The following is a 23979-nucleotide window of genomic DNA, read 5'->3' as shown; positions in this document are numbered from 1 at the left end:
CATCAACTGAGATAGAGCAGGAGAGAACATGAGACGGAAACTTTTTGATTGCAGTGCTACAGTCGTAGAATGCTCAATCAAGAGAGGTCCATCTGACTCCATTGTTTATAGCCTTCCATTGTGCTATTGAGAGCTGGCATTTTTGTAAAGCATTTGCTGGAAACCTGGCAAGGTGATGAATTGTGTGGATTATATTCTGGTTTTGTTTTGCATACTTGTAGTGGATTAAAGCCTTTGTCTCAGAGCTAGCTCACGTGAGGGAAAGAAAAGCCGAATCATCCCTGCTGAGTTGCCTGGGGCTAAGCTTCTCATAAGACTAGTCTATATCCCTGGCAGGTTTAAAATGCTGCCGCCGCCACCCCTTTTGTCTACAGAAATTCTCTGGGTTTGGGGTGGGATAATCCCAGAGAAAAGTCTCTTAATTTTGCTCTTGGACAAGTATGGAAATTTTCCATGTGCAAGCCTGATAGAAAACTGAACAACCCCTCGCACCCCCAGTCCTGAGTCAAAAACCAGTTTGGAGAGGCTTGTAGAAAGAAAAGAACTAAAAAAATTTTTATCTAATTACTACAGACTGCTTCTGTCTGAGGCTTTCACAGCTTTAAATACAGTTAAGAATATTTAGTAGGATTACAAAAATAGCTTGTCTTAATGCACACTTAAATGTTTACAGAGGCTTTTGCAACGTCCTAGGTGTATGGAGCATAGGCTAGTGTTCTTTATTTCAGTTACGTTACAGGTAAATAATAATATAACAATATCAGGAATATGCAAATGCGTGCACACAACAAAGAAATATAATATCCCTAATGCAAAGTTTGATTGAATAAACCTTTCCCTAAACTAAACTTATCAAAGCCATAAGTCCTGGTTCCTTGCCTTGAACTCAACATAGGAACATAGGAAACTGCCATATACTGAGTCAGACCATTGGTCTATCTAGCTCAGTATTGTCTTCACAGACTGGCAGCGGCTTCTCCAAGGTTGCAGGTAGGAATCTCTCTCAGCCCTATCTTGGAGAAGCCAGGGAGGGAACTTGAAACCTTATGCTCTTCCCAGAGCGGCTTCATCCCCTGAGGGGAATATCTTGCAGTGCTCACACATCAAGTGTCCCATTCATATGCAACCAGGGCAGACCCTGCTTAGCTATTGGGACAAGTCATGCTTGCTACCACAAGACCAGTTCTCCTCACCAAATGCTTGATGAGAATTCAAGCTTCCTGCCTTCCTGTCTTTCAAGGATCTGCAAAGTTATTCTCTTTCAGCCAGCCTCCATGGCCACATGTCCTTCTCCACACCTCCAGCCTAGCTTCTTCTAACAAAGAACTCCCTTCTTACTGGCAACAGCTCTCTATGTCCCACCCACCTGGTGTGCTGATTGGCTGAGCCCTGGATTTCACTAGCCTGTCAGTCAAGACAGGGTTCACTCCTGGTTAACTCTTTAGAGGGCGGGGAGGCTGGTCACTACAATACTTCTCATATTTTGATTTGTTGTAATGTTTCATTGATCTTTGTTCACCACCTTGGAGGTCTCTTTAACCCTCATCCAGAGTAATTATTTTTACACATTTATTTATTTATTTATTTATTTATTTGTTATTCAAATTTATACACCGCCCCAAACCTTTGTCTCTGGGCAGTTAACAATAGCATAAGTTTAAAACGTATACAAAAACATAAAACAATTTAAAAATTTAAAAATAAACCAGAGATTGAAACCTTAAAAATTTAATAAGCTGAGAAAGCTTGGGTGCAGAGGTGGGTTTTTAAGTGCTTTTTAAAAATTGTCAGAGATGGGGAGGATTGTATCTCAGTAGGGAGCACATTCCACAGTCTCGGGGCAGCAATTGAGAAAGCCCGTCCCCGTGTGGCCACCACCCAAGCTGGCGGCAACTGGAAATGGACCTCTCCAGATGACCTCAATGGGCAGTGGGGCTCATAACGAAGAAGACGTTCTCATGAGAGCGTCTTACATGAGTAGGACTTCCTACTCGCAAGTAGTCCCATTAGATACATTGGATCCCCCTCAACCTTTTCAGACCAACACTTCCCAAATATGGTGCCCTGTGCCATGCACTAAGAATGTAAGCTGTTAGGAAAGAAAAATGAACATTTTAAGCCTCACACTAATGAGGATATATACGTCAACATCTCTGTTCTCCACATTTCAGCTGAAAGGACACATTATGAATGAGCTAAAGGCAACCTGGGAGCTGGTCAGGTGCATTCTACATAGGAACATAGGAAACTGCCATATACTGAGTCAGACCATTGGTCTATCTAGCTCAGTATTGTCTTCACAGACTGGCAGCGGCTTCTCCAAGGTTGCAGGCAGGAATCTCTCTCAGCCCTATCTTGGAGAAGCCAGGGAGAGAACTTGAAACCTTATGCTCTTCCCAGAGCGGCTTCATCCCCTGAGGGGAATATCTTGCAGTGCTCACACATCAAGTGTCCCATTCATATGCAACCAGGGCAGACCCTGCTTAGCTATGGGGACAAGTCATGCTTGCTACCACAAGACCAGCTCTCCTCTCCTACAGTCCAGTCACTCACAATCAACACTTCTTTTCCTTGGTTTTTTGTCAGTTATCCTGGGCACAATTTTCCTGGGCACACACAATACCAATATTTGCTGTCCATCCAAGACAAACACAGATGAGAGTGAATGTGGTTGCATCTCTGGGGGTATGTCTGGCTTGTTGTGTCTCATAGTGCCCAAACAGGTATATCTCATAGTGCCCCCTTGCTCAGGAGAGCCTCTGCCAGCTATACTATCAGAAAAAAGTTGTCTCTCACCAGGTTCAGAGGAACACTGCCCTGCACACACAAGAATACTAAGTCTGTGGCAAGAACACACCTCCCCTGATGTCACTAGTGGATGTGCCAATGCACTCTTGGCACATCTGTTAATTGCATGGGAGGGATGCTTATCTGAATCACCCCTCTACACGTGCTTCAACAAGGTTTTAGAGTGCATGTAGAGGAGCAATTCACCTGAAGCAGCCCCAAGAGATGTTCCATGGGTGTACACATTACTGCACAACTTGTAGGCCTACTTGTCTTTTGTTGTAGTTCTCCAGTTTGCTTCCCAAGGTCAAAATCTCCTGTCAGTGGGTAAGGTGTTTTTGTATCACAGTACCACCATGTTTTCAAGCTGCACTTCTTTGGCTTCCTTGGCATGTGTTGCCAGAAGGTGCAGCACCTTGGAAATCCAACAGCTGCTCATCAACTGTTAGGTCAAACCAGGAATGTAGCTGTCCTGCATCTCCTACACAAACAAGGTCCAGATTCCTCTAATGGTTGCCAGCTTGGGAATCACTCTGCTCTCCTATCATGTGGCTTTGGGAACCTTAAATTACTTGTGATGTCCTCAAATCATCTCAGCTGCATCATGGCACAGAAATAGGAGGGCCCCAAAGGTACTGCCCACAGTCCCTGCAGCGCTTCATGACTGGCATGAAACACCAGCTAGGACTAACAGGCTAAGATATTTCACTTCTGTTAGGTCAACGTTTTCCCAACAGAACATAGGAAGCTTCTGCTTACTGAGTCAGACTGTTGGTCCATCTAGAGCAGCATTGTCTACTCTGACTGGCAATGTCTCTCCAGGACTTGAGGCAGTGTTTGGATTCATCCCTCAGGGTTCATGATGGTTCTCTCTCAGATTGTAGGGGAAGGAGTTGCTTCACTCACTGCCTCCTTCTAGCCTAAACTTTTCATGGTCTGGCCTCTCACCAAGGGACCTCAATCAGTGTTCCCTCTAACAGGGATTTCCAGAAGTTGTTGACTACAACTCCTATAATCCCCAGCCAAAGGGCATTGCAGCTGGGGATGCTGGGAGTTGTAGTGAACAATGTCTTGGAATCCCTGTTAGAGGGAACAGTGCCCCTGATCCCACCTCACCACTGTACAGTGGGCAAGTGATAGACTGGTTGTCGACCACCATTTCTGCTTATCACACAACCCATTATCTTGGTACCTTTACTGGCAGGTGAGTAAGGTTCAGCTGACTGTTCAGTGCCACACATCCCACCTCTAAATCTTCTTTCTCTCTCCGTCTGGAACCAACCTCCACCCCCACCCCGCTTCTGGGCTGTTTCCCACTATGATAAATGAGAAAAGACGAGAGATGTGTTGTGAACGGTTGATCCACTGATGCCAAGCTTACTGAAGCTGACATGTTGTGGTTGCTGCTGTTGTGATCTCTTTGGCTTTATTCTGCTGGCAAAAATCCCTGTTTCTGTGAGATCAGATACTTCTGAATGCTCTACTTGTTCACTAGGTCTGACATTGTGGGAGGGATTAGTTTCATCTGCCCTAACACGAGAGCACAGAACTATGCAGTGGCTCACACTTGTTTTGAGACACTATCATCATCAAGGGAATTGAAACTGAAGTTTCCAAAGAGAAACAGGGTGTTCTCTCCCATCCCAAAGAGTTTAACATGGGCATGAGATAGAAACCACCTCACCATAGAAAGCCTATTCATTTCTGAGGTGGTTTTTCTCCCAGTTTACTTATGATGGGAATGGGATAGAAGCCACCAAAGAAAGCCCATTCATTTGGGGGTAGTTTTCTACCATGTGTCATATATTTTTATTAATAACATAAATACCATAACTGCTGAGGGGCTATACATAATCATCATTATTATTATTTATTTTATTTTACACTTATATTCCGCTCTTCCTCCGAAGAGCTCAGAGTGGTGTCATGTACTAGAGTGTAGGTAAGAGTTTGACAATAAGAGGATAGTGGGGAATGCAGTGGTTTGTTTGTTTATGCACCTTTATGCAGCTGTGGGTAGAGATCAACCCCAAAATCCAGATGAGGGTTAAAAATAGAAAGGTGGGATGTAAGTATATTTTATCATTGGGTGTGTTTGGCCCTATTACAAATGTAAGTTAGACTAGAAGTGTGAAAACAAGGATGAGGGAGCTATCTGTTTGAGTCTTTCACTTTGCTTCCTTTTTGCATTACATTCTCATGTTAAAGAACTCTCCAAGCCTTTAATGCAAGCTTGACCCCCAGTACTGTGGACAACAAGTGCACAGGATTTCCATAATTGGTTCTAGAGAAGGAAATACTTGGTTTGTTCCTTGCCTCTGTAAAAAGCTGTGGTAAATCTACATGTGTGCAAACTTTCAAGAGTGTAGACTGATGTTGTGTGAGAAAGACCATTTATGTCTTAGTCCTGAACAAACCTTTCTAGAAGGAAGTTCTCCTGATCTCAATTTTACTAAAAGGTAAGCATGCTCACAAGTGGGACTAAAGTGATTTATTTTACTTTTTCATTCCCATAACTGGTTTTTACATTTTCAGAATAAAATCTAGAGACTCAAACAATGTCTGAGGTCTGGTAACAATATGACTGATTTTTTTTTTAAAAAAAATTGCGCATGATGCCTGAACCATCTGCACTTGGAGTAATTAAAGAAAGTGACTGTTTTGGATTCAGTTTCAGCCTTAAAATGTGTCATAGCAAATAGCCTTTTGAGTCTTTAAAGTTATAGGGGATTGGTGTGAAGCAGGTGGGTGGCTTTAAATATGTAGACTTTGTGTCTTACAAAGAATGCTCTGGAGAGCCTTTTCCATTTGGCAGTAGTTTGTTTAACTATGACATCAGCAGTAAAGATCTGGCAAAAATTGAATATTTCCAAATCTGCAAAGGCTTAAGATTCTGTAACCCTTCAATGTGGCCTCTAGCTAACGTACATGAGAGACCTGGAAAGAACCAAGGTGGCATCTCTCAATTTTGGGAAATGACATTGTTCAAATATAGTCTGATTGCAAGATACAGAGGTGTTTCCTCTTTTGCTGAGTGTGCGAAATTTTCTCTTATATTTTAGCAAAGAAGGCTCGACTGCAGGTCCTTTCTAAAAAAAAATGATTGTAAAATACTGATAGTTTTAAAGTTCCACTTTAGTATTTGCCGTGATCTTTGCTACACTCAGTCCTGGGTCATAGAACTTGATCCAGTTTTTACTTTTGATAGTATTTTTCTTTTATTGGGTATCTTGTGAAGTGTTTGTGTCACTATCAGTCAAGCCAGTGGCTACCAGTAGCATTTGTAACTGACATTTGAAATAAGTGATACCAGTCATGAGAATGCGGATATCAAGAAGTTTACATAGGGTTTTTAACAAACAAGGAAATGGTGGCTGTACAGTTAGTATATCTGTACATATGGCTGGAATGCAGGCATTATGCTGGTCTTACAATGAGGAGCACGCAGACAGCTGCTTTTAGATTAAAAGAAACCTGCAAGTCCTTGGTACAATCTTGAAACTGTATAATTTTTAATGTTAAGCTGCAGTTCCATGCATACTTGGAAGTAAATTCCATTGAACACAAACCTCTGTTTTGAAATGGATGTATTCACTAGTCAGTAGTATGTCAGTGGTGATTAGTAAGCAAACCAGCAAGAATACAAATAAACATATCTTTTTAACTGCCAGGTCTTAATGTTAATTAAGACCTTAATTAATGTTGATTAAGACCTTAATTAATGTTAATTAAGACCTTAATTTTTGTTCTTATCACTTTTCTTCCACCAATAGTGTATCAGTCTCATATCCCAGAATTGATATGGAAAATACTGAGTGGAAATGAAAAACAAAGATAATACTGATATTCATCAACATTTCTAGTTGTGCTTAATGTTTGAGATTGTGTTGTGCTATGATTGGTTAGCTTTTCTTTCCCCCCCAGTCATTCAAGGTCATTTGCATTCAAGCCATAATAAATAGTTTTGTGGCTAACATCCTATCAAAGTGTGCACATTAAAAGGCTTTGCAGGGATGCAATGGGAGGCCTGTGTATAATTTATCCAGTTCTCCTCTGCGTGCGCTGTTGTGCCAGAGGAAAAAACCTTCCAGTGCTGCCCATGCTCCAGCAGTATTCTGTAAAAGAGGAAACATGTCACTTGGCTGAGTGGAGGCAGAGCTGGGAAGTTTCGTCTTTGGCACTACAGCATGTGGAAAGGAAGACTGGAAGAGTTGCTTATGTCTCTCATGTCCCCATAGAGGCTCCTAACATGCATGGTTAGGTTGTCAGCCCCTATCCCTTGTACCTATCTGCCATATATCTGATGGAGGGAGCGTTTGGAGCAGGACCACAAGAGCTCGGTGGCAATTCTTGAGATGTAATCTTGCTTCTAATGTGCATTTTTTGTAAGCGGGGGGGAAGTGATATTGAAGTAATTTATAGTACATGTTCCAACTTGCTCATTTCTAACCTAGATCAGATCATACTCTCCCCTGCATACATGTAACGAAGAATCAGGATCACACCTCCCTGCTGCACACAATGGGTGCACCTGTTCTGCCTTGAATTCTCCCAGATATCTACACATGCGCAAACTGTTTTATTAGAGTGTTGACATCTAGGTCCAAATCACATGGCCTACTTCCGGATTTAGGGGATGTGGAATCACCTTCTTGAATGGCTTGCAGGCATTGGATTTTTCATGCATAAACACTATTCAAACTTGATTCCCACGTGTAGATTCCTGGGTATGCTGGCTGTGGGACAGGTGTCCCTGCTGGACTTGGTGGAAAAGTGCTAACTCATTACCCCACTGTGTGTAGGGAGAAGGTAGAGAAAAAGGTTTTCCAAACTGGGCTCACGGGGCTGCTGCTGTTTCTAACTAGAAGTATAAAGTTTAATGTGGGAATAATAAGCATATTTCCTGTCTGTCCTTTCCTAGGCTTTTGGGAGAAAACCTAGGTTCCTAAAAACTGCCTCATTTGTGACCTGAAGTTAGTTTTGTATGGTGGTTAGTATATATTCAGAATTACTAGCAGAAGAAAGATAAATTTAAAGCCTCAAGAGGGAAGAGCACTATTTATGGATAAATTGGACTGTAGGAACATAAGGTTTGAATTAAATGTTAAGTTCAGAGATACTTTAATGCCATATAGAGTGAAAGATACAAAGTAGTTACTTTTATATTGAAATAGTGTTTTATTAATTTATTGTTGAAAAAGCATAATGAAGATGATTATTGTTTTGCCATAGGCCATTACATGTTAAGGTAATTGACACATATGTAAAGCAAAACATCCTGCACATAAACCATAAACAGAAAAAGGCTAATATGACTAGATGAGGTCCCTCATAAACATTAAATGAAACAAGTAAAAACATCAACAGGTGTGTAAATTGTAAAATTTAAGTAAGAATTATACAAAATCCAAGACCTTTTAAATTTTATCAGACTAGTGGGAATTATCTCCATGAATCAAGTACTCACTGACTTGACAAAACCATAGTCAATTTAATTTTAAAATCAATGTAATGAACTTAAGACCTAAAATGATAAACATTCTATTGACATAAAGAACTTAGAGGGGAATCTTCCACCTCCCTCCCCAATATAATTTAAACAATAAAAAGTAGAATAAATGGCCCTAGCTCAACATTATTAGCATTTCTTAAAAAGTTACTAAAATAACTTAATTATTATTTTTTACTTTAGTCATGAGCTACAAGCTTCTTATATACAATTGATGAGAGAACTTCATTTGCCAAGACCAGGTAAACCATCCAGGCAAAAAAGCATAGCTTTCTCCCTACTGAATTGCCAGTGTTCTCTGGAGGAGCTGGTTTTTCTCTCTCTATATTCATATACCTTCTTCCTCTGTTCTGTGCCTATGAAAGCTCCATTTTCCGGGGTTAGCTAAAACCCTACAAAGAACAGTTTGATCCCCAAAGAGATCCATGGACCAAATAATGATCTGTGATTTGCTGAAAAAGTGAGCAGAAATATATGTGTTATGTGTTCCTTCTTTTAATGAGTTACCCAGCTATGTTATCATCATGACCTGGATTGTGATTAATGTTATAATGTATAAAACTCTTTTATTGCTGAAATGGGAGTCCCAGCCATCCTATGAACGTTTACCATCTATCTATATATTTATTTCTCCTAGGTGTACCCGTCGCTAATCCCATGTGTGGCAGCTCTTGCGAGAGATTGCGAGCAGCTGCCGGACTAGCGATAGGGACGAAAATAGGGATGAGGAGGCATTTGGCCAGGCTGGCCACCGGGAGCAGGAGGCAGCTGCAGGCCAGGCCAGCCTCTGGGACTTGGCGGGCAGGCAGAGGTGGCAGGCCGACTTTCTGGCTGGCCCACCAGCCAGAAAACGCCAGGTGGGGGGGCAGAAGAAGTGGGCTGCTCCCGCCAGTGGGCGGCCGGCGGAGCAGGCAGTGGCCCGGCCTCGGAGCAGACGGTGGCAGGCCAGCCCGGCCGCCGGGAATTGGCGGGGGGGCAGGTGGTCAGCCCGAAAGCATCAGGTTGGGGGGGCAGAAAAAGCGGGCTACTCCCGCCAGCCAGAAAACATGGGCAGCCAGGGGCGAGAGAAGAAGTGGGTCAGCAGAGGCACAGATGCTCTGCGCCTGGCCCAACTAGTTTTTATCTAATTGGATGCAAGCTATAGATAAAAACTAGTTGTCATTCCTACAATATGATTGAATATAATTAAGCAAATATCTGACCTCTATTTTCTACCTGGATTTAGTCAGATTAGATCATTATTGTGGACTTACATCAATACTGTGTTCAATTATGATTTAAACTGGCAGAAAATGGGTATACATGTTATCTTTTGAAGACAACGTGAGAGTCAACAAATACCTCCAGTGTGTCTTTAGCTGGCAAGGCAGACTTCTGGATAACTCACCAGTTACACTGAATATCCAATATTTGTAAACTATTTCTCCATAAATTGTCTTATTTGTATATTGATTCAAACTGTGTTCATATAGGTTCATTACCATTCTCTTTCACCATCACCACCCCCTCCTTTTCCTGGTGCTTTCAGGAAAATGAAACAAACAACTAGGCTTTGTCCTCTGCACTTACAATCAAATTAAAATAGCTGGACTTCCTCTGTCCTCTCTGCCACAGACCACTACCGAACACCCTTTTGCAGCTGCCTACAGAAACAGGTCCGTTATTAAAGCTGTCATATAGGTGGGGAGATTAGAAGAACCACTGTAGCAGACAAATCCAGATGATTCATCCCAAAGAAAATACTGTCCAACCCCCGCCCCGCCTCACCTTTTGTTAAATACTGGTAATTAACTTTTTATGTTTTATAATAGGAACTGTGCAACAGTCTCTCCATTGTTTACTTATTTCTTGTGGATTTCATTTCCCCCCCTTACTCAAGTGAATGGTTCTTAAATATTGTGCTGAGGACCACCACTCTGGTTGCTTTGGTTTTTGTGGATTACAACATTTTCTTGCTTTATAGCTCTATCGTGTTTTCACAAAAACTGAAAGACTTCCAAAGTAAAACTCAGTAGCTGCATTTTTATTCTGAGGATGTGATTCAAGGAAACCATATGTACATATGGGGGGACACCCATTCATATAGCATGGCTTTTTTAAAAAAATGCTATTATAACTGTAAGCACTGCTGAATTGGTAAGTTAACTTCATTTTAAAATCATAAAATTTAAACAGACAAGTGAGTCGCTTCTTTGGCATGTGGTGGAAACTTCAAAGAACCTTGTATTTGCAGGTTTTAAATGAAATTATTGTGGTTAGTCCAGAATGCTGCAAGCTTGTAGGCAACCACTTGTTCTTTATTGGTCTTTCTTTCACCTTCATTGGTCATCTCCTTTAAAAGGATTTTTTTCCATAGGTGAAAAAGATAATTTTAGTACTTGCAGCTTATGGCAAATATCTGAAAATTGCCTTCAGAGAATGTTTTGAGGTACTAAATATATATTTTCTGTTTCCAAGAAACATGCCTTGCTCCCTCATTTTAGTCAGAATAACATTGCATAGCATAAACAATTAAATATTGTGTTACTGCTAAGAAAATACTGATGGTATTATTTTATAGCATTTCCAATTTGTGTAAAAAGCTAAGTAGCCTTTAGCTCACTCAGCTTTACATTAGTACTTTGAGGATTATTAATGCATCAGTTACTTAACTATCCAAATAATTACTGTTAATATTTTTTAGATTGAGGTTAAGAGAGACTGTGGGTGCCCATGGTTTCATAGCAAATTTTGTGGATGAGTGATGAGTCTGTGTCTTGAAATATATATCTGGTTATAATTGTAGATGTTTTGGGAAAGACATGTATATTTTCCCCTTAAGTGTGTTGAAAGTTTATCTTAAGTTTTTTTGAAAATGTTAATGTTTTAAAATGAATTTTTATTTAATCACATGTGTTTTTTAAAAAGATATGGAATATATTAACAAGGAGCATTAATTTTGCATCTCGAGGGAGTTGTGGCACATGTGGAACTTGTAAGAGCCTCAGTCCTTTCCCAGCATTACTGTAGATCATATGCTTTCTGCTCAAAAACTTTGGATCCACTGTATGGGATACATAACTAGATGTTGTAAAACTAGTTGAAGGCTAACAGTGGTTTGTAGTTCTGGGTTCCATGTTAACCCAAATAATTTCTCTGCTAGGATTAGTACTTTCAGAAGTTCAGTTGATGCATGTGTATTTCAAATGAAGAGTTGAAAAGATAGATTGGTCTCTGTTACTATGAAGATTAACAAATTGTTTTGTTAGCAGTCATATTTTTAGTATGCTTTATGAAAACATTGTAATGAACAGTGAGTGTTGCCTTTTATTTTGCCTCACTTTTTGGATGGCATCTCTGTGTGTTTATAAATCACACATGCACATCAACTTAATTTAAAAACAACCTAAACTTCTGACTTGAGATAAATTCAGCATTTTTGTTGTTTTGTGTTTAAATGAAATGCTTGCTGTCCCAGTACTGATCTTTGCATTTTGACTTTTAAGATGTGCTTTTGTGCAGAATTACAGGTGTAGGGTTTTTTTAAGTGATTTTAATAATCTTGAATTTGTATAGTAGCACCTGTTCATGCATAAAGTCATGGAACTAGAGCACTAAAAGGTAACAATTTAAAAAGTGTTGTGCACAAAACCTTGGCACTATTATAAAGTGGAGAGTGTTTGAAAAGCTGTCACTCTTACTATGCCCTTAAATAGGTGTTGCAGTCAGTTTCAGCTAAAATATTCTATAACGAAGCTGTTTTTTAATTGTTCTTTGTGTTACTGTGTGTATTACTGTGTGTATATATGCTAGGTATTATATACAGGCAGCCCTTGTTTTCCGCAGTTCCAGCCACCATAGTTTTGCATATCTACGGTGCATTCCTAGAGACCTTGTTTCCATATCCACAGTAGCAAAAATAGGTGACTTTAACGTCTGTACAGTTTCAGGCCCACTGGGAATGACTTCCAGAGTCATTCCCAGGTGTTATTTCTGGTCTGGAGGCAGTGAGGAGCCTTTTTGTAGCTCTTTTTTTTAAAAAAACCAATACATTCCTATGATTCCCCCCGCCCTAAAATGGGGGGGGCGCTTTGGGGGGCATTGCTGAAGATCTGGAGAGAAAGTTAAGAGTACTTTATTTTTCTTATTTATGCCCCCCCCCCGTTGATTTCTAGCAATTTGTGTGTGTGTAGAAACCTAACCGCTAGATTCCCATGGGGTAAGGGTTTTTTGTTGTTTGCGGTTTCTGCATTTGCACCTGTAGGCGAGAACTGAACGCCCGTGAATTATGAGGGACACTTGTATACCTAGGTATTGTACTGATAAATTGTGTCTGGATTATTCCTGAAATGATTTAATTTATGCTTTCTGAAATATCTAAATTCCTGGTGATATTTAAAATCAGTGGCTGATACAAAACTTTTAAAACTATTGCATCATCTTCTACTTGGCAGATTGCTGTTGTTAGCTAAATCCAGTCATGGAAGTTTTCTAGAAGCATCATTCTAAAATATATATTGTCACACTTAAATATTCTAAAAGAACGTACAGGCCATGATATCATTAGAATTACTGCAATAAAGAATTCAGTATCCATGGTTTTTGTCAATGACTGATAGCTTTTTTAGTACTGTGAAATGCTATTATATTTTGCTGAAGTAGCTGTGGCAAACTTAATCCTTTATGGCGGCAGGTCTGCTGCCTTTGTGACTGAAAGAGACATCACTGATAGTACAGATGGTCAAAATATTTTAATCTTGTACAATATTTTTAAATATTAAATTAAATGCATATTGACAACATAAAGTATAGATTATGTGCTGCCTTGTTATGACTACTTGTTAGAAATTACGTATTTATGAAAGTTGAAAGGAAATTAGCTATTTCTTGTGTATTAAATTGCTGTTCATTCAAATACAAAACTACTTGTTTAAATAGGCTTTGGGCATTTCTGACATTAACATGGTTCTCTTTTTATATGAGACTCTGTTTTCCTATGCATGAACGGTATTAATTTTTTATAATGTATGTTTTCAGCTTAGGATGATGTTTAGCCTTTGACCTAAGCACTTTCTTACAATAAACAGTTTGTTGATGAGAGCAGCTGCTAGGAAGATTGCTTCCAGACTGTTCTCACAGAACTGAGTGAGAAAAAGTAAACCAGAGTGCACCTTACAGAGGCCTGGCATTCCAGAACCATCTTTGCTATGGTTCAATTATATTATATTAGTCTCTGAATGTTTATGTATTAACATATTCTGTAACACAGTATAGGACAGGGTAGTCCTGTTCCTTCAAAACTAAAAGATATTGATGTTTACAAACAATCTGAAGCAGAACTCGTATGCAATGGTGACATGGCTCTCTAATGAATTCTGGTTAAAATTTCCTCCTAAATTATGAAATTGTCACAATTAAGTATATTCATGTGCAGTTGGAGAGGGGTTGCGTATATTTGCACGCCTTGGAAAGGATCACAGCGGTCTGGAGTGTTCAGATGGCTTCTTTCCTTACTTCTATTCCACACTAATTTCTAGGTTGACAGCACAGAATGGTGCTATAACGTATGTGGCATTGTGAGACTCTCCAGCCTCAGCACAACATCACTCCAGTGGCTGTTGCTGGTGTCTACCCTGTGTTTATTTTTAGATTGTGAGCCCTTTGGAGACAGGGAACCAATTTCATTTATTTTTCTATCTAAACCATTTTGAGTACTTTGGTTGAAAACTGAATAAATTCTCGTAGTAGATTGATTATGTAGAGTTTTTGTTTGTCATAGTTTCAGAGCTTTTATCTTGTGAATCCTTGGAAATGAAATACTTTGCACTGTACTTACATACATATATATATATATATATTGCACACTTTGAATGTTAAAAGAAATTAAAACTGACGCTTGTCCTTGATTCAGAATAAGGTTGCCAATTAATTTGGTTTTTTAAAAAAACTTCTATGAAAATTTAGACTCCCAAATATATCCGCTATCTCCTTCAGAGGAAAAAAATCCAGAATTCTCTTTGATTTGTAGTACATGCTACTTAATTTGTATTTGTGCAGATTTTAAATGGCCTGATCATTGGTTACAGTTGGGTCTGAACTAAAATAATTTAGTTGAGAGACACCCACGTGCAGCACTGGACTGGTTTAAAAAAACCCTGTCATGTGGCAGCCCAGTTACTCTTGTTTTCTTGAATGCGAAGGCTACAGAATCCTATGTATATTTAAGTAGAAGTTAGGGGTGTGCACAAAACCAGTTTGCCTGGTTTGGTTCGAGTCCAAACTGGACTCAAAATGAACCAGGCATGTTTGGTTTTGTCCTCCTGAACAGACCCCCTGGCTTGTCTTGAATTCGAGTTGGTTCAGGTGCTCTAATATTAAAATGTTGCAGGTCCCCCCTCCCCCTGGTCACAAATGGCCCAGTTTGGGCCATTTTCAGCCCTTTCTGGGCCTTTCTGTGATGGTGGTCGTCATTTTAGAGGCCACCGTGCATACACACTGGCCATCTGCGTGATCCCAGTCATGCCCCTTGTTAACGGAGGCTGCCATGCATGCACACTGGCCATCTGCTGCCACAGCAGTGCCCCCCAAAAGCAGTGAATTTTTTAAAAATTTAAAATTTAATGTTAGAACCCCCGAACCATCCCCAAGCCAGCTGGGGGAGTTCGGCTCGACCTTGAGTTAGACCAGTTAGATGGCAAACTGGCTTCATTGTTCCATTGAGCTTAATTAGACTTATGTCTTAATAAACATAAACATGTTGCACATTTTAAAAAAATATTATCGATTGGGTTACTGAGATTATATCAAGATGTCACTCTTTTTCTTTGGTTATCCAAAACTTTGTCCCCAATTTCGGTTTCAAGTATTACCATTGTTAGTTTTGGGTGTTACCACCATTTATTTATTTATTTATTTTCCTTTTGGCCAGCATCACACCTCAATTGCTACTATTTCAGAAAATAATTTGTTACCCTTGGATTGGAAGTACGACTTGGAAGGTATCCAAAGGACACTTGATGGTTTTACTTTTATATGTCTAAGTGTAATATAATACAAATAAAGTATGTACAGCATTTAATTTTCCCCCCAGTTCAGGCCCAGAATGCAATACTTTTTAAAATCAAAGACATTATTGATACCTTTCCTCTCCTTTCTAAATTTGAGAAAGGGTGGTATCTGAACCAAACGTTTTACATGTGAAAATAAGCTACAAAAATAACAGTTTGGCTCTATGAAGGTGTGATATCTATAAAATTCAACTATGTTAGAAATAGGTTATTCATAGTCATCACTAAACTACTGCTGCTCTGTCTTGGTATAGTCTTCAACTGCCAGTTAGAAAATTTTAATAAACACATGGCCTTACAGAATTCACTTTGAGCTCAAGCAATATGAATGTGTCCACTAAGTTTTATAGATTTCTCCCATATCTGTTCTGAAAGCCAGCAGTAATCCACTGTGTAAAAATTAAAATTTAAAAATGTTATATGGAGTTTATACCTTTCCATTAGATAAACATTTCTCAAATGTTGGAAAAATAACCTCCCTTTAAAAGAGAACAATGAAGCCTCATAATTTGACATAATTTTTAGAGCCTATCTATTTTGATGCATGCACTACAAATATGTAATAGTAAGCACACTATTTGAAAAAGAATTCAATAATTTTCACATGGCAAAAATGGCTCTTGATTATCCCAGCAGAGAACTGTCAGGTGTGTACGTATGTTAATAGACGTGAGTTAATATTGGCATCTGTATTACTTTAAAAGGCCTAAATGAATGTCTTTGTCATTTGCCTTCATAGTGCAACTATGATGAAATTGCCGGACATCTGCTCACAAATACTGATATGCGATCACATTCTTCACAGCATAGTAGGGTGCTTCAGAGCAGCATGCATGTAGAAACTACTTTTGCTGTTCTCCCTCCAAAAGCACTTCTTTAGAAATATGTCTCACAGTCCTCAGGGACATATTTCTGAAACCAAAATGTACTTTTGGAGAAAGCGATGAAAATCTCTCTCCCCTCCCTTTAGTGTGCAGTCAGCAACCCAGTGGCTGAGCTCCAAAACAGCATTTCTGCCGGGACGCTGCTCTGCCCTACTGATGCTGCACAGAATGTGAGCCATGGGTTTTAATACATGGTACTTTAAAATTGTGCCATCTAAAAAGTAACAGATGAAGCAGCTTTTATATTGTGTATAAAATTTCTTTTAGATTTTATCAGGACAACTCAAAGTTTGTCAGAGTGAAAATCTGCAAGTCAAGTCACTGTGGTTTGTTTCCTGACACAGAAGCAGGGCTTTGTAAAGTATATGGTGTAATGCAAGATTGTTGAGATATGGGTTGTATGTTCACTTTTTCTTGACTGAAGCAATCATGAGAGCAGTTTTACTATCTCAGGTTAATGAGTTAAGTGCCATTTGACGGTAGCTGGTATTTACTGTATCAATGAACCTTGTTAGTAGTCTTCTAACTTTCCCCTTACTCACTGAATGCCTACCATGGTTCTATAATGATACATTGATAAGAAACATTCAAATGTGAAACCAATGAGGTGACGTAATAGCTCTACCATCTCAAAAATAAGTATGGGAATTGGTCCCAAGCAAGTAATCTGTAACATTTAGCGATGTCTTTCATTTCAACAAGCAGAGGATTGCACTCAAGTGTCCATGTTCCTAACAGCAGACTTAATCAAGATATGTACACAAATTGGATTAGAGTGTCCATGTCTGCTTGAAGAGGCCTACTTCATGGATGGTAAAAATCATAATTCTAAAATATATTTTAAAAGAGGGATTTAATTTGTGAACATAAAATCATTGCATAATATTTGAAACTTATAAAACAAAATGTCTTCAGGGGGGTTGAATCTAATATTGTCTTACTTAAATAAAACTAATTTAGGTAGTAGTATTTTACCAATTTGAGAATAAATCTACATAACGGTTTTAACAGAATTTTTGAATTGATATTTTGAATAAAATTAAAAACAGGACTGGGTGATAGAGTATCAAAACATATACATAGAGAGGTCTCAGTTACAATTCATCAACTGCTACCTTCTCAATTTGCATGCTGCGGCACAGAATTTTGCTACCCCAGCTGTAACTGCTGTATACTGGTCTGCCAGAAGAAAGGAAGTGTAATACTCTTCTGATCAACCTGGCATGCTTTTTATAAGTGGTTCAATCCCAGGCAATGTGAATGTCCCTATAATATAAACAGTATAAAAGCACATGAGATGGACTCGATAATGCCAGAACCACATGGACGTAGCCATTTCCTGAGTGGTATTCTCTTAAATCTGCCATCCAGAATGGCAGAAGGCAGAGCATTAAACTGTGCTAGCGAGAACGTTCTCCTCTGGTTTAGAGTGGTCAAATTTGTAAGGTACACTGCTGGCTGAGGGTAGTATCAGAAGCCACCTGGAATGCTACTAAGGTTAAATTTAACAGAATTGTATGGTGTTTTCATACTACCACCTTCTAAATCCTGACGGGAATAGTAAGATTTGGTATAAAGGTACTTTTCACATGGCTGCAGGTGTCTGTGTGGAACACAGTTCAAGCAAATGTATGCATCTTTGGCTAATTACATGTGGTTTAGTTTATCACACATACATGGCTACTGATACATGGTTTGGATTATTTCCCATAATCTGATGCTGGGAATCATTGCTGGGGATTTTTAACTAGCGCCACCACATCAGTCTCACAATTCCATGCTTTATGTAGTAATCCTGACAAGATCTTAAGGGAATAGAAGGTCAGATATTTGAACATTAGAACCAACACTTTTCATTTATAAGTGGCCACTTGAGGCTACCACAAAACAATGCACACCTCTCTGTTTACAGCCTGTAAATAGTATTAAGTTCCAAGTCCTAGAATCAAAGCAGTTAGCTCCTCAACTGAATGCAGATTATACTTATTAACAGGCTTGAAAAAATAATTCACAGGGAGATGCTTGTTTCATTTTGATTAATATTTGCATCTGATCTATATGCCTGGACAATTCCATGGGTGGATTTAATCAATGGAAAGGAGACCCCAAAACTATGGAGATACATTTATGACACCAACAAACACTTCCTCCCCTTTATAAAACATAAAATGGACATTTGAAATAAAATAGTTTATGAGTAAATGGCAATTCTTGGGACAAAAAAAGATACCAGTTAGTGCTACTTATCTTTCAACCATTGAGCTAGGTTCAGATTTGCTTCTGAAAAGGGCTGTTGGAATAATTAGCTGTCAAAGTTTTGATGCACTTGAACTGAATCTCCTTATTTTAATGTACATTATATTTGTGTGCATAAGGTTCATCACCACAACAAATAATAGCATTTTGAATGATAAAAATCCCTGGTGCTTAATAAGAGCCCTATTTACTCATCTAACTAAAATAACAAGATTGAAGCAAAATATTTCAGTTGGTTTTAACATTCAGCATGGAGAAATTCTATAAAAAGACACTATCTCTGTGCATTTTCCAAGCTGCCACCTGTTGTGATAGCAGCTGTAGTAAGGCATTAATATTGATGGACATGGAGATGGGCAAAAGCAACAGGAACATCTTTTAGAGCTGCCCCTTTTCAAAAATATGTTATACAAGCTGGAAAAGATCAGATTTTTAGCACCTTGTCATATAACTTATTTTATATCCAACAGGAAGTCAAATGTTCTTTTCTGGAGTGGCTTGGAAGAAGTGTGAATGCTGAAGGATTAATCACATCTAGCAAGGTCTCCCTTAAGTTTGTATCATCATGCAGTGCAGAGCTAGAAGTAACATCTTCAGTCATGCCGGTCATCACTGGAAAAGAGGCTTTCTCATCTGATCATTTCAGCCTTGAGAGATATAAACAGAATCTAAACACACAGGACCTTGGGAAAGTAGTTCTGTTTGCTGAAGTTACATCAACCACAATGAATCTTCTTGATGGGTAAGAGATTATGTTGATGACAATTCCACTTTCTATAAATTATTTGGCATAAAGAGAAGAGAGTTCACACATTTTTGTGGACTTCCCATTTTTACTATAAATAGGTTTGGAATAGGAGAGAATGGACCATTAAAAATGACCTGCAAAGTCTGTCAAAGGAGATTAAACAAATGTTCTAACATATGCATTTTCACACATAAAATATCTTTTAATAAATATTGAGTTGCGATAAAGTGCAGGTCATGGACCCTGAATCCTTCCCCGTGCTTGAAGGAGATGGTCTTGTGCCACCACTAGAAGCCCAGTGCTATCCTGTGTTCTATTGCTGGTGCATTCCAGAGCCATAGGATCTTAGCCCTCTGTTTTGTTTTTTGTAGTGGAAGTTAAATATTTCAAATTTGACAAGATCGTAACGGTGGAATTTTGTACAGTGTCTAAGATAAGTTGCTCTACATCCCTCTATGATTACCCTATCCCTTAACTTAGCCTGAATAGAGAAATTCAGGATACAATCCTAAACACACTTACTAAGCGCCATTGAACCCAGTAGTACTTACATCCGAATAACATACATAGGATCAGGCTTTACAGTACTGTTTCCCTACCTAACATGCATTGTTTTCTATCACAAATTACATTAGTTTCTGTAAGATAACCAGTTTCTGACATATGCAAAAAACATACTAATTTTTATTTCCCTGAACTAGCTTCAGAGCCAAGTGTAGTTAAATTACAGCAGTAAGCTTCAATTGATTTATGGGTATGTGGATTAAAATAGTATACTGGGCAGTTGGAGAAATCACTACCTTGTGGAGCAGTCTTAAGTAGTATGTTTAGTTTGGAAACAACGCCCCCCCCCCCCCCGTTTGCAATGTGAACATTTATATACATTTTTATATAAATTGCCTTTGCTTGCTTTGATCTGTGCCTGGATAAAAAGTAGAATATACTTTTATTCTTCATGTAAGTTGCTTATGTATTGCTATCTTATATTATTGAGTAGCATAAGTTCAGTGACTGGGATCCTAAGAGTTACTTTAGGCAGACCTGTGGACTTGGGTATGATGCGTAAAGATCCCCTCCCCACCCATTTGAATATCAGGCCACCACCATTCCCATTACCCTATTACAATTTGCTTTGAAAACTACTCTGAGTTTCAGAAACAGCTTGTTACATGGTGTGATAGAAAATGTCTCTCAAAGCATGATCACCTAGCTGTGTGGTTGTTTTGGAACTTGTGCTAGAGTTATAGCAGAACTGCAACATTCTTATTCTGTGTGATTCTGGTTATAAATTTATAGATCAAGGCTTGAACAAGCCTTGTTTTCTTTGAAACAATCCTATAATGTTAGGGGTTTTCTATTGTAGAATTAAGGGGTTAGAAGTCTGTTGTGAATCAATGAATGAAATTACAAGTTTCCATTTGAAATTGCAGGTGAATTTAGACTGTGACGAAATGAAGCTTAAATTTAATAGGCTTCCAAATCTTTTCACAAGCTGAATACCAGCTCTTCCATCCCAATCCCCCAAATCTACATATCTCCCCAAAATTGAGACATAGGAGAAAGTGGGCTGGAACTAATTTAATGGCTGAGTGACCTCACAGTAGAGAAACAGCCAGAGTCTAATAGGGGTCTTTGTCTACATTTCCACCCTTGTTGGTAACTTGCCAGTCAAAAGTCAAGCAAGAGAAACAGGTGGGAACTATTAGACCTGTCATAAAGTTTGAAAAATTGATTCTGGAGTCTAAATGAATAGATTGAACTTGACAGTGTTGTCCTAAAGATTCTAAGAAAAATTCTGTAGTTTAATTTGGAGTCCCTTGATTATTCATTAGCTCTCCAGATGGCCTGTATTGATGTACTACATATTATTATACAAGCTGTATTATTGTTGGCATATATTTGCATGTACAACTAACAAGCAAAGTGTGAACACCTCTATTAGTACCTTTAAATTAAGGAGTATTAGTAAAATTGTAAAATAAAGATTTGTTTAAATATTAAATAATTTGGAATGATCTGGAATGCTTTATGACTTTTCATTAGACATTTAGTTAAATCCATTGGGGCTATCATTCTAAAATAATTCCTTCAAAATTGTCACTGTCACAGTTGTGGAAATTGAAAGTTTAAATTTACCTCATTTTATAGTGTGTCAGTCAGACATAATACCAGTAACAAGAACAGGTTAACACTTCCTTCTATAAGCTTGTATAAATCTGTTCATTATTTTATGTAGGTTAAGAATAACTCAAGGGTTGCTCAATATATGTATGTAGTGATAAAGCTCATTGATTTACATAAAGACAGTTTTAGATCAGTGATTTAAATCAAGGTTAAAACAAACAAAGCCCATTTTCAATAACTGATTTAAATCAAAGTCCCTGTTTTGTTATATATATATATATATATATATATATATATTTATAGAACAAGTGTGCTAGAATAATTAAAATATATATGTTAGCAATTAAATATTAAATATAATCTTTACACTGCGTTCCTTGGAGCATGTTTCAAAACATTTGGTCATGAAACTTCTGCATGCTTTTTGTAGTAAGGAACTGTAGGTAGAATCTAAAGATTGATTAAGCTCATGTAAAGGGTTTGTGTTAACTCAGCAGGATATTTTTTGTGTCTGTGTGTGCTTTGAATACAAAAAACACCTTTCATGTCACAAACTGCCTTGAAACTACCCTAAGTTTAAAAAAAACAACCCTTACGACATAGTTTGCCATGTAACATGTGGGATAACTGAGTTTTTTTTTAAAAAGGCTAAACCCCCTGCGGGCTCATGGAATTAGTTGCATGGTTGTTTAGATCCTGATATGTATCTTGAAGGCAAGGAGGCAATTGTGAATTTCAGCACAATCCTAAACAGGATTATGTAGACATCAATTCCATTTAACTCAGTAAGACTTACTAGCAGGAAAGTGTGCATAAGGGTTGCAGCCTTAATTTATTTCTCTTGGTATTATTTAAGAATAACAAGGGGCAACATCCTGACTAACTTAGTCATAACTAAATTCCATTGAAATTAATGGGGCTTAAGTTGGTCATGAATGACTTGTCTTACTGATTTCAGTGGTTCTTAGTCGTGACTGACTAGTCTTGAGGCTGCCAAATAATATCAAGCAAATTACTTATGTGTAGAATAAAGCTGAACCACCTAATGGTGCCGCGGCAAAATGACTTGACTAGCAAGCCAGAGGTTGCTGGTTCGAATCCCCACTGTTATGTTTCCCAGACTATAGGAAACTCCTATATCAGGCAGCAGCGATATATGAAGGTGCTGAAAGGCATCATCTCATACTGTGCGGGAGGTGGCAATAGTAAACCCCTCCTGTATTCTACCAAAGACAACCATAGGGCTCTGTGGTTGCCAGGAGTTGACACCGACTTGACGGCACACTTTATCTTTACCTTTAGATTAAAGATAGATTAAAACTAATTCCATGAGCCTAAGGAACATTTAGGTTTGTGTTTTCTCCAGCATCTATTTCCTATGCCACCACACAAATCACTTTTGAAACTGAAGGGGCTTTATAAGCAAATTGTAATATGCTGAAAAGATTAGCTATTCAAATAAATACAGTGAAACATCCCATTGGGTTCATGCAAGCCCCTTCATGTGTCAAAACAGCTTTTTGGAATCTGGCCCAAGTGGCCAGAACTTTCTACAAGTAAGGGCTGACAGAAAGGTGTGTCTTCATATTGTATAAAGTTGATAAGAGTCATGAGTATTCATGATTTTGCTCCAATAATGAACAGCACATCATGTGTCATACTTAGAATGCTTGACTGCAAATTATATATTTCCCCCTCATAGTTTTCTCTTTTACATTTTTATTTTTTTTAACTGGCTTGAAAAAGCTGGCTTCTCAGTACAACGAACCATTGGGCATTGGATTGGAATAAGCAATGAGCTCGTGTGCTCCCTCCTCTTACTTGGTGCACCTGGCTTCATAAAAGACTTCCTGGTTGTTAAATTACATCTTACCATAACATATGAACCAGGAAACTGTGGTTTCCGGACTCTCCACAAACCAGGATCAGGGCTCAAACCATAATTTCCTAAGCATTGTGGAAAGCTCTAGTTTAACAAACCTAGAAATCTTCTATAAAGTCTAGCACATATGAGGGGAGAAAGGAACTAGTTACAGGATTCTTTGGATCTTAGCTTTAATCCGCAGGGAAGTAATTTACTTGATGTTCTTGGACAACATCCAGACGAAGTCATGACTAAGTGCCATCAAAACCAATGGGACAAGATATTCAGGAGCAATTTAAGTTCCAGTTATTATAGTGGGACTTATGACTAACTCAGTCTCAGGCTGTACACACTATCTTTTCTAAATTCATAATATAGCATACGTTGTAGTGTGACATATATCCTAGTGCCACTTTTGTTATTTTACTCCTCCCCAGAAAAAGTTGAATAGTAAATAAGGTATTGATTTTTTACTCTGTAGTTAGTGTCACAGTTAATGCAACCTCAGTTTTTAAAAAGTGTATGGATAACTCAGGGTACTTGTTGCTCCCAAACCGGATTGCTACAGCACATTTATATTATCTTTGGGGTACTATTTATTCCGAAAACGATTTGTAGAGAAATTGAGAAAAGTAAGAACTTGGTCTATTATGAATATAGAAGAGATATTATGTGTACAGCCTTTATGTTCATTTCGCACAAAGAATGAAAGGAACAGGTTCTGGGGTTTTGTTTTAAAAACAACACACCTTTAATTTCAT

General features: G+C 38.5%; 1 protein-coding gene across 2 annotated transcripts in view; it reads left to right on the top strand.

The window, feature by feature from the left end:
• The window catches only part of HLCS (holocarboxylase synthetase), a 156457-nt gene that overhangs the window by 23705 nt on the left and 108773 nt on the right, over nucleotides 1-23979 (top strand). For both annotated transcript variants that reach the window (XR_008319210.1, XM_053308220.1), the window contains exon 6: nucleotides 18953-19224. Coding sequence is in view for 1 of the 2 variants with exons in the window: in XM_053308220.1 (XP_053164195.1) it covers nucleotides 18953-19224 (272 nt within the window). In the remaining variant the exon portion in view is untranslated. The remainder of the gene's footprint in view (nucleotides 1-18952; nucleotides 19225-23979) is intronic.

The sequence above is a fragment of the Hemicordylus capensis genome, chromosome 3, assembly GCF_027244095.1.
Source record: "Hemicordylus capensis ecotype Gifberg chromosome 3, rHemCap1.1.pri, whole genome shotgun sequence".
Taxonomy (NCBI): domain Eukaryota; kingdom Metazoa; phylum Chordata; class Lepidosauria; order Squamata; family Cordylidae; genus Hemicordylus; species Hemicordylus capensis.
This window is presented reverse-complemented; position numbering and strand designations above follow the sequence as displayed.